At 39.7% G+C, this 10,217-nt stretch overlaps 1 protein-coding gene across 1 annotated transcript in view; it reads right to left on the bottom strand.

The window, feature by feature from the left end:
• Nucleotides 1-4,093: 4,093 nt before the first annotated feature.
• The window catches only part of LOC103925593 (protocadherin alpha-C2-like), a 67,718-nt gene continuing 61,594 nt past the window's right edge, over nt 4,094-10,217 (bottom strand). Inside the window, exon 7 of the mRNA XM_009334325.1 lies at nt 4,094-6,024. Within this exon, the coding sequence (XP_009332600.1) occupies nt 5,714-6,024 (311 nt within the window). The 3' untranslated portion in view covers nt 4,094-5,713. The remainder of the gene's footprint in view (nt 6,025-10,217) is intronic.

The following is a 10,217-nucleotide window of genomic DNA, read 5'->3' as shown; positions in this document are numbered from 1 at the left end:
CCCACCCACCCACGCCCATCTGCAAATGCAGAGCAGTATCACTGGATCCTCTAGTGAGGGATGGAGGCCATAGAGAGCAGAAAGAACTCAGGAGAGTAGAGAGTACAGCATCCCCATACCAAGAGCTAATGGAAAATTAATTTTTATGCTAGCAATATTGATTTTCTAGTATGCTGGTTTAAGCTGCACCAGGTCATTAAAATGTGATGAAGCATTTATTTCATTACAGATATTCTATGCACTCTTGGTATGTCCCATTGTGTGAGTACTGTGCAAAGCCAGCCACTCAGGCATGTGTGAGCATCATACAGGGCCTAATATATACCAGCCACCATATCAAGCTCTTCATATACACAATGTATTATTGTATTGCTTGGAGTCCTCAGCCTGTCCTATACTTTCCAGGGCATACATCTGCTTCATGCAGATTAAACTATGTGTGATGATATCAAAACATTGCTCAGCTGTTCACTCATTTCTCCTTCAGAGACATGTGAAGGAAGAAACCAAAGGACTTCAGTGTATACTTACTCACTAAAGCCAAACTTTTGATCAAAGTGATACTTCTGTATATTTACAGGAGCCTTAACAGAACACAGGACTCTTGGCAGTGTCTTAAAAAAGTGTCTGGGTCAAGGAACAGCCAGTAGTTTCCAAACAATTAAATAACAGCAAAGCTGAGGAACCTGCTCATTCTTTAGGACTCAAATGAGGATAACGGCTCAGCTCCTTCCTTACTTGTCTTACACGAGATCCACAAAACTCCTGCTAGGAGAAAATAGGATAAGGAAGGAAGATTGTACATGATTTATTTTACCCAGTTGTTGACACAAACTTGACTATAACCTGGATTAAAATAAGTGAGGCCAATTGTGTAAAAGAAATGCAGTAATTGACTTTACATTTTGAGAATGTAATTACAGTTTAAGAGCAGGTGATTTTAGAAACACAGAAAGCTCTAACGGAAGTGTTTGGTGGCATGAAACAGGAAGAATCATGGACTCATTTTTTACCTAAATATGTTACATATAGATTAGGGAGCTAATAAAATGAAGTTTCCTGGAGGAAATGCTATTTATTGGAACCTTGAGACTGTTAAGCCCCAGAACGGGCAGGTCTAAGTTTTTGACCAGCCAACATGAATTATGTATCCTATAGAAACTGTAGTCACTGTATCATGTACTAATAAGTGCTGTTCCATAAAGGTAGCTTACTCACATTTCTCTTGGGGAGAAAGTCAATTAACAGTGTAACGGCTTTTTCCAAAAATGGAGGTGGTTCTTGAAACACATCAGATGAATGAAGAAGAAAGGGAAATGAAAGATGATCCTAAAAGATATCAAAGCTGGCTGCAATTAATTCCATAATGGATTTTCATATATGAAATTTGGGAAATGTATTTTGGGTTCTATGTTCTTCCCCTTATGTAAGATCATTGGAAAACTTCAGTTGGATGCCCCTCCTGTGATGTGCCATGACCCAAATACTAAGCAGAAAGAAATTGCACAAGGCTAAGTCTTAGAAGCCTAATGTAAAATATCTTTTTAATGACAGGATGTAATTAATATACAACATAACTTAGGCTTAGTTTTTATAAAAGCCCAATGGTTTTGGCCACTGATCTTGTATGCATAAAACCCAGATTTCCAAAGACAATATGCTCACAGAAAATATATGGATTCTGAGAGGAATAAATTGTTCAAGTAGTAAAAAGCCCCAAAATTATAATTTCCTTGTTAACAAATTCTGCAGTGTATTTTTGCCTGGCTCACTTCATTGTCAGCAAGAGGATAAAAGAAACTTTTTTTCTTGATTCTTGTTGGTTTTTGCCACCACCTCTGATCCTCAATTCCCATTGTTGTGTAGTATTTAAACAGTAACCCCCAAAACTGTGGCAGAATGTGCCCCACCCCCCCCGCCAAAAACACTTCATGCCAAGGGTTTCTCCTCCTCCTAGACATTCATGAAGTTCAACAAGGTCAAGTGCAAGGTCCTGCACATGAGTTGGGGCAGTCCCAAGCACAAATACAGGCTGTGGGAGAATGGATTGAGAGCAGCCCCGAGGAGAAGGACTTGGAGGTGTTGGTTGATGAGAAGCTCAACACGACCTGGCAATGTGCGCTTGCAGTCCAGAAGGTCAACCTTATCCTGGGCTGCATCAAAAGCAGCGTGGCCAGCAGGTCAAGGGAGGGGATTCTGCCCCTCTACTCCACTCTCGTGAGACCCCACCTGGAGTACTGCATTCAGCTCTGGGGCCCCCAACATAAGAAGGCCATGGAGCTGTTGGATTGGGTCCAGAAGAGGGTCATGAAGATGATAAGAGGGCTGGAACACCTCTTCTATGAAGAAAGGCTGAGAGAGTTGGGGTTGTTCAGCCTGGAGAAGAGAAGGCTCTGGGGAGACCTTATAGCAGCCTTCCAGTACCTGAAGGGGGCCTACAAGAAAGCTGGAGAGGGACTTTTTACAAGGGCACACAGCGATAGGACAAGGGGTAATGGCTTTAAACTGAAAGAGGGTAGATTCAGACTAGATATAAGGAAGTAGTGCTTCACTATGAGGGTGGTGAGGCACTGGAACAGGTTGCCCAGGGAAGTTGTGGATGCCCCATCCCTGGAAGTGTTCAAGGCCAGGTTGGATGGAGCTTTGAGCAACCTGATCTAGTGGAAGGTGTCCCTGCCTATGTATGGCAGGGGGACTGGAACTAGATGATCTTTAAGGTCCCTACCAACCCAAACCATTCTATGATTCAAAAATCAAGGTTGTCAGTGGTATCATTTGTCTACTAGTTTTGAAATATCCAAATTTCACTTAAGACATATCAGCATTCCAGTTGTACTAGAGGGTTCAAATGTGGAAAAATCTTTTAAAAATCTGGTGAGGTGCCTGATTCAGTCTTCTGAAAACAAAGTGAATCTGTGTAATGTATGTTCTACTACTCCTCTCCAAGTTTTTTCTCTGTTCTATCAGACCTCCATACTGAAATGCTTATCTTCAGATACTCTGTTTTGTCTACCAAGTCATGCAAGCATACAGTCCTCCTGCAGTAAGCATCTGCAACAAAGCCAGCATTGGCAAATGTAATTTTGTGTTAAAACAGGCAAATCAGAGGCACACTGCAGCTCTTCGTTCATTCTGATAGAAGCAAACCTTGGAAAACCAGCTGTGTATGACCACTGATGAAAAATTAATGAAACAGATTGGCCTGTATAGAGGAAAATGCAAAGCACTCAAAAGAAAAAAAAAATTCAATTAAAATCTAAAAATAATCAAATGTTAAAGATTCCTGTAAGAATTAAATCTTTGTGCTGGATTTTTGCCAGAGGCATTGAGGAGAACTACTTTATAATGAGTACAAAACAACAGTACCCTTCTGTGTGTTTAAGTTACCACTGTAACTCCAGTTTATGAATGTTTTGGGCACTGTTGGATTAGTCACCAAATAAAAAAAAAAAGTCTAAATGTACTTGCATAGTACACTTGCATAAAAGAACAGCTCCCTCCAAATCTTAAGTTTTTTCCTCTTGGCTAGCCTTAAAAACTGAATCAAGGATTCTCTTTCTCAAGTAACGTCTTTTTCATTGCCAGTAAAACAAGATTGGTAGCAAAAGAAAACTCTAAATAGACCACATGAGGCCATTGGTGGTTCATGCTCTGAGATATGAATTCTTTTATTAGAGCTTTATCTTCTGTGATGTTTTAAGACTTGCTGCAGGTTCTTAAAAATGAATAGGAATTGTCCTGTTCTGAACTGTCAGCAGTTTGGAAACTTAAAACATCCAAGACATGTCTCAAGAAATCCAGTTGTTCTCTTTGATCCTAGATTAAAGGGCCTGTTAGAAATTTTAGAGCTATGTAGTTTCTTACACAGTTCCAATTAATATGACACTTCAGCTTTATTCTGTGACTGCACAATAATGTAGAAAACTCCTTGGAATTCCCTCATCAGCTATATTCTATTTAGAAATACATGTGTTCGTTTTATAGGAACATCCTCAACCACATTCAATACTCCGTTTATACCCTTAGGTTCAGTAATTCACAGAGCTTTAGCTTCACAGATTCTTACCAATAAATCCCCAAATGCATGCATGGCTTGATTTAAGAAAGATATTTTACTTGTGTTTCATACACAAAAAACTGATAATCAACAGTCGCTTAAAAAATTAACACTACTCCACTTTTTCACAAGTGTACAAAAAAGAAATAATGAAATTACATTCAACGGTAAAGCTTAAAGTCCACTCTAATAATAGTTGCATTGACATTCACATACACAAGCACAGAATAAATATTTCAGGATTCTTATAAGAGCATACAGCATACATACAGTACTTGAATTTTACATAATGAGTGTTAGTAGGGTCAGAAATTCATAATCTCATAGAAAAGTAAAACTAAAATCAGAAAAGGTTGTGTGGGAGGTAACACCAAGGTACTGCACAGAGCTAGCAGGTCAGTAAATCCATTTGTGTGAGGAGTTTGCTTCTGCTTCTTCATATTAGGACAGTTTGTTTGCAAAGGTGTATTCAAAGTGCAGATTAATGCAAAAAAAAAAAAAAAGGATATTCTTGTATTTACTAATACATGCAAGAGGCAGCCCCCAAGTCACCCGACAGAATAAAGCTGTTATTGGCAAGTGGCCGATATAATACAGATGTTTCAGGCAATTTTTCTAAAGCACTTTAATAGCAGCAATTGTAATTTATAATGGCTCTAGATTGACTTCTGTTTGGGTTAAAGGGCATTATATTTCTTTAACATTTACAGCTATATTTCTTTATAAATAAATATCTCAAATAACAAATAGCATAGTTAACGTTTCTTTTTTCTCTCTTTTGCATAAGTGTCGTGGAAAAACTCTGACCTTTTCAGAGACATAATGTGCAAAATAATGTTAGAGTGGAAATAGGGACACAGAGCATCACAGTCAGTTACATTCCTGGGATGTCAGCCCAGCCCTTCTTACACTCTGAGGGCTAGCCTTGCCAGGGTAATGCAGGGCTTTAAGGGACAATTTTCCCAATGGCTTGCTTGATAAGAGATAAAATTTATGGTATCTTAAAGAGCTGTAAATGTGAGGTTTTATTTGCAGGAGTGTGTACAATACGTCATGTATAGAACTCAGTATTCCCACACAGTGACTTCTCAAGATTTGAAAAGTCTGGTCATCTCCTTTCAGTCATTTCCTCCCCAGCCTGAACATCTGTGAACATTTGTGTTCATTAGGTGTTTCCTCTGTTGCATATTTACCAGCTCTTCTTGCATTTTATAATCTGATCTCATATCACCTAGCTGACATCTGCACACAAATATTTTCAATCAGATAGAGGGTGCACAACATTACAACTTTTAAACCTGTCCTGTAAGTGTCATCAAGACAGGAGCACAGGAACCACAGTGCAGAGAGTCCAACCTCTCACTGGCTGTACTGTGAAGATTCTCCTTTTCGGCGTAGGAGAAAGGAAACTTGTGTCTGCTTTTTAGATTCTGAAAACAAGCCAGAGTGGAGAAAAAGAGTTAACACCAGACTTAATAAAGCTTTTAAGACAAAACCTGTTAAGCAATTTAGACACGTTGAATTTCCGTCTGATTTTCTCAAGTCTGTACATACAGGGAATTTGTTAACAGGAGGAAGAAGTTGGGATTTGCTACATAGGAGAAATCTGCCATTATTACAAAAACTGGCTAAGTGGGTTCTTTCAGTATAAACCCCTCACTGGTCACTGTTCTCAGTGGTGCTGTTGCCCTTTTCTTTTTTCTCCTGAGTCTTGTTTCCCTTCTTCTTTTTCTTCTTTTTCTTGGTCTCTTCCTTCTTGCCAAAGGTTATGAAGTCACTTTTGTCAATTTGGCTGTTTGGTGGCTCCTGCCGGATGGAGATGATTGCAGGAGATCCTGGGATAATGAATTTGTCTGGCAACTCACCAGGACCACCTTGTTTGGGATTGCCCGGTCCAAATTTAAAGGTCCAGCTGTTGCTGTTCACACCAGCTCCCACTGGGGGGGACACCTCTCCCGCCTCAGGTTCTGAAAAAGTCAAAACAGCAAGAAAAGCTTAAAGCATCATTAAAGCACTCAGTGAGTATCAGCTTCCTATTTGAAAGCTATGGCTTTAGCCTGGCTCTACGCTGACTCTTGGTTGCCTGGCTGTTCATCTGGGTGTTATCGACTGGTTCTTGTCCAGGCTGCTCAATGTTAGCATGCACTGACTCACTCTGCATACTGCTGGGCCCAACATGCTCTGGATCCCATGTTGTGCCTTGAAATACAATTGTTCTCTATGTTTCTTTTGAATTTGAAGTGCTTGTAATAAGAGATCGCTGTGATGCAGCCCACTGTAGTGTTTTATAGCATGAAACACAAGCATGTGTATTGCATGGCACAAGGGTATGTTTGAGGGTGTCAAAAGTCTTTTGAGACAGGGTTAGAGGACTGTCCAGGGCAGGGGGAGTCAGCCTTGGCAGTATGCACACCCATGCTGGGTATCTTAGCAAACCATCCTGTCAGCTGTGTCCAGGATTCCTCATGGAGGGAATGAGTTGATGCATCCCAGAGAGGAATCTGAGAGCCAACTAGCATGTAAATATGTATGTATGAAATTCATAATCTCATAGAAAAGTAAAACTAAAATCAGAAAAGGTTGTGTGGGAGGTAACACCAAGGTACTGCACAGAGCTAGCAGGTCAGTAAATCCATTTGTGTGAGGAGTTTGCTTCTGCTTCTTCATATTAGGACAGTTTGTTTGCAAAGGTGTATTCAAAGTGCAGATTAATGCAAAAAAAAAAAAAAAAAAGATAGTCTTGCATTTACTAATACATGCAAGAGGCAGCCCCCAAGTCACCCGACAGAATAAAGCTGTTATTGGCAAGTGGCCGATATAATACAGATGTTTCAGGCAATTTTTCTAAAGCACTTTAATAGCAGCAATTGTAATTTATAATGGCTCTAGATTGACTTCTGTTTGGGTTAAAGGGCATCATATTTCTTTAACATTTACAGCTGTATGGATGTATGCAATGTGGCTGATCAGCAGACACGGCGCTAGAGCAAAAACAGGAGTGAACTGAATTGCCTGGGTAGAGATACCGCAGGACTCCTTCAATCAGTGCAGAATCTGGTCTCAGAAATATTCATAGTCTTCTTCAAGGCAAGGCTCTAACAACCTGTTCCCTTTTGCCAGGAAATAGGGTGGCTCTTGTATGAGAGTTGTAAAGTTTTTCTAAACTATGAACTTTTAAGCAAAATGGGAAATTGGAAAGGGCTGGTGCCAAATTTGCAGTAAGCTGTCAAGAATGGTTCAGAAGTAAATAATACTGCAGTGAGTTCTCAAACCGGGAAAGTCCTCACTATTATGTTTCTTTTTTCCTATTGTAATATCACAACAAAAAGGATGAAAAACACCAGACTGGTGACTAACTCTTGGTTCTTTGAATTGATATGGTAGAATGGTAGTTCATCATATTTTATATAGGCAAATATAAAGTGAAGGTCTGTTCCCAGCTTCAGACCTGCAGTATGAAGCAAGATTTTAATTTTATTTCCATGATTTTACCAAGATTGAGCTAATCAGATTGAAATGTTTATGTATGTTGTCCTGACAAGGACAATTTTCTAGCATAATGAGATGCAACACAAATCAGGTTCTTCTATGAGAGAAAGTCTTAAAACCTGGCTGTTTTCTTAAACTTTGGAAATTCTTCGTAATTTACATAACTCCCAATTTTGAATAGGAACAGCATATTCATTTTAGTGTATCATTTTAGAGTGTTTAAGGGATTGTGATCAGGGGAAAGCTCAATGCTTGTGCATTGATGCTAAAGCCCTTAAATCTGATGAAAACATTCTTATCTACACTCTAAAAGTGCAGTATCACAAACATAGGACCTGTCACACTTGTAAAACTCCTAGCCACACACAAATTATTGCAATACCACATGAACAATGCCAATATCACTGATCTGATTAAGTCTCAACATCATTGTATTCTGTATCAGAGCTGTCCAGTTGAATAGATAAAGATGTTTGGGGAAAGAAGGAGGTGGGATCTGCATTGCTACAAGGAAGGGTTGGAAAACCAGCTGAGAGGGACTCCATATCCCTTGGAAGAGGAGGCAAGGGCACAGAAAGGAGGAGAAGAAACAGAAGTCCTAGGTGTCCAGCTGGTGAAAGAGCGCAGGAAGAGGAAACAAAGTAGACAATCTAGCGGGAGATCTCCAGCATTTTGCCAGACCAGAAGATGCGGTTCAGTAAACCTCAGCTACTGACTGCTCTGTACCCCTGTAGTAGTAATGAAGCATATTGCATTTGCTTTAGCAGCCATTTCCTGAAATGAACAGCACCTCCTGTACTTCTTATTCTTTTATGAATCTTCATCTTCTATAATGTTGTTCATACAATTTTCTGTTTTATGAAATCAAATGTATGTCATGCGTGCAGACATAAGGCGCTCCTGGTTCAAAAGCTAAAGAACGCATTTTGCTGCTTGACAATCTTTCTCTTGCCTGGCAGCAAAATAACCACCACTGGAAAGCATGATTCCTTTTAAGCTTTTCCACACTTACACAGTACGTCCATGTTACAGAGCCAAAGAAATGTGTATACATGACACATCAGAACCGTCCCTGAGACCATCTGTGTAATAGGTTTGGCACATGGAATCTTTGTAAAGGAGGTGATATGACTGCTTTTACAATGTGATGTTTAATCAAGAATTAGAAGAGCCTGTACACTTCTTTTTCCCCTAAGACTGTACTTAGTGATGAAGAAGATTTGACTTGGACTTGATGTTCTTTCCAGGAACTGCTGAAGTTGTTTTAGTGACCTTAACCTCCCTAGCCTCAAATATCTTTTTTGAAGTTATTATTAATATGGAAGTTCCTCTATTTCATCTGTTGTAGCTTTTCTGTAGATTTCCTACGGTCTTAACTACCAGCTTCAGGCTTTTTACATGTTTGTTTTTGGTAATAGCAATGTCCTAGCAAGCCCTTTCATACTAAACACATTAATATGAACCAGCTTTCATTTCTGCTCAATAAAGTAATCTGGTCAGGTACGTTTCATATCGGTTTTGTTTCTTTGAGATGATAAATTACAAAGGTGAATGTTGTGTCTCTTGGCCTTTTTCCAAATTATTAATCAATTGCCTTTCTCCAGCAATACAAAAATGTGAGCTTTCATATTGTACATAATAAATTAAGCCCTATTTGACAAATAAATCCTTTCTCCTTCCCAACAAGCTCATGCAACATTCATTCCAAACAACACTGGCCCAGACCCAATGCTCTTTTCCTGTTCCTGGCAGGAAAAAAACAGCTGAAGGTGACCTCAATTTTTGAACCATCCTTGCTCTGGCTGGGGAGAGCCCTGTAGCAGTGAATTGTCCAAAAACTGCTCTGAAGTGTACAGGGTTACAACACTCTATGGATCACAGTGCCACCACAGCACACCTGAAATAACGCGGTGTGTGGTTGTGCCATTTTGATGTGACCATATTAGGCTGAAGACAGGACATGATACGACGACAGTGACTTTATATTATCCATTTTGCCACACAAATACAGTAACGTGCAAGAATAGAGGGTATCCTTAAGGTACAGCATCTCTTTTTCCTTGCATGAAAACTCTTGCCAGTCTAACAGGGTGCACATACACGTCTGCATTATTGAAATCTAATTCAGAACAGGATACTGACCCTTTAATCTGGTTCTGCCTAGACAAATCCACTCACCAGATGAAGTCAGCAACATTTATCACAAAGCCATCCGACATAATGTATCCAAACACAACAAACCCATCATATCTACCCTGGAATCAGGATTCTGTCAAACTAAGGACTAAGGGGGTTTGCTTGCATTGCTGTGTGTTTTTTTCCCAGCCCCTGAATATGTTTGCTGTCCATACAAACTAAGCATTTTAATACTCCTTAATACTTACTAAGCCAAAGGAAACTAATTACCCTTACAGCTGTGTGGAGAGCTCACATACAAAAAGCCAGAGACAGACAGAACTTAATGAGTTAATAGCCATCATTTCCTGTGAGTGGGGCTTCAACAGTCTCCTCAGGAAATTTCCCTTCTGTGTGATTTACCTGATAACATGTGTGTTTATCTGTATTGGCAGGCTGGAAGGTCACAGTTCAGCTGTATTAACAATGATGTTGTATGTTTAGGCATTTCAGATCAAGGATAAATGTCACCTACCACCTAGTTTCCAAAGCTGCT

The sequence above is a fragment of the Pygoscelis adeliae genome, unplaced genomic scaffold, assembly GCF_000699105.1.
Source record: "Pygoscelis adeliae isolate BGI_AS28 unplaced genomic scaffold, ASM69910v1 Scaffold571, whole genome shotgun sequence".
Taxonomy (NCBI): Eukaryota; Metazoa; Chordata; class Aves; order Sphenisciformes; family Spheniscidae; genus Pygoscelis; species Pygoscelis adeliae.
This window is presented reverse-complemented; position numbering and strand designations above follow the sequence as displayed.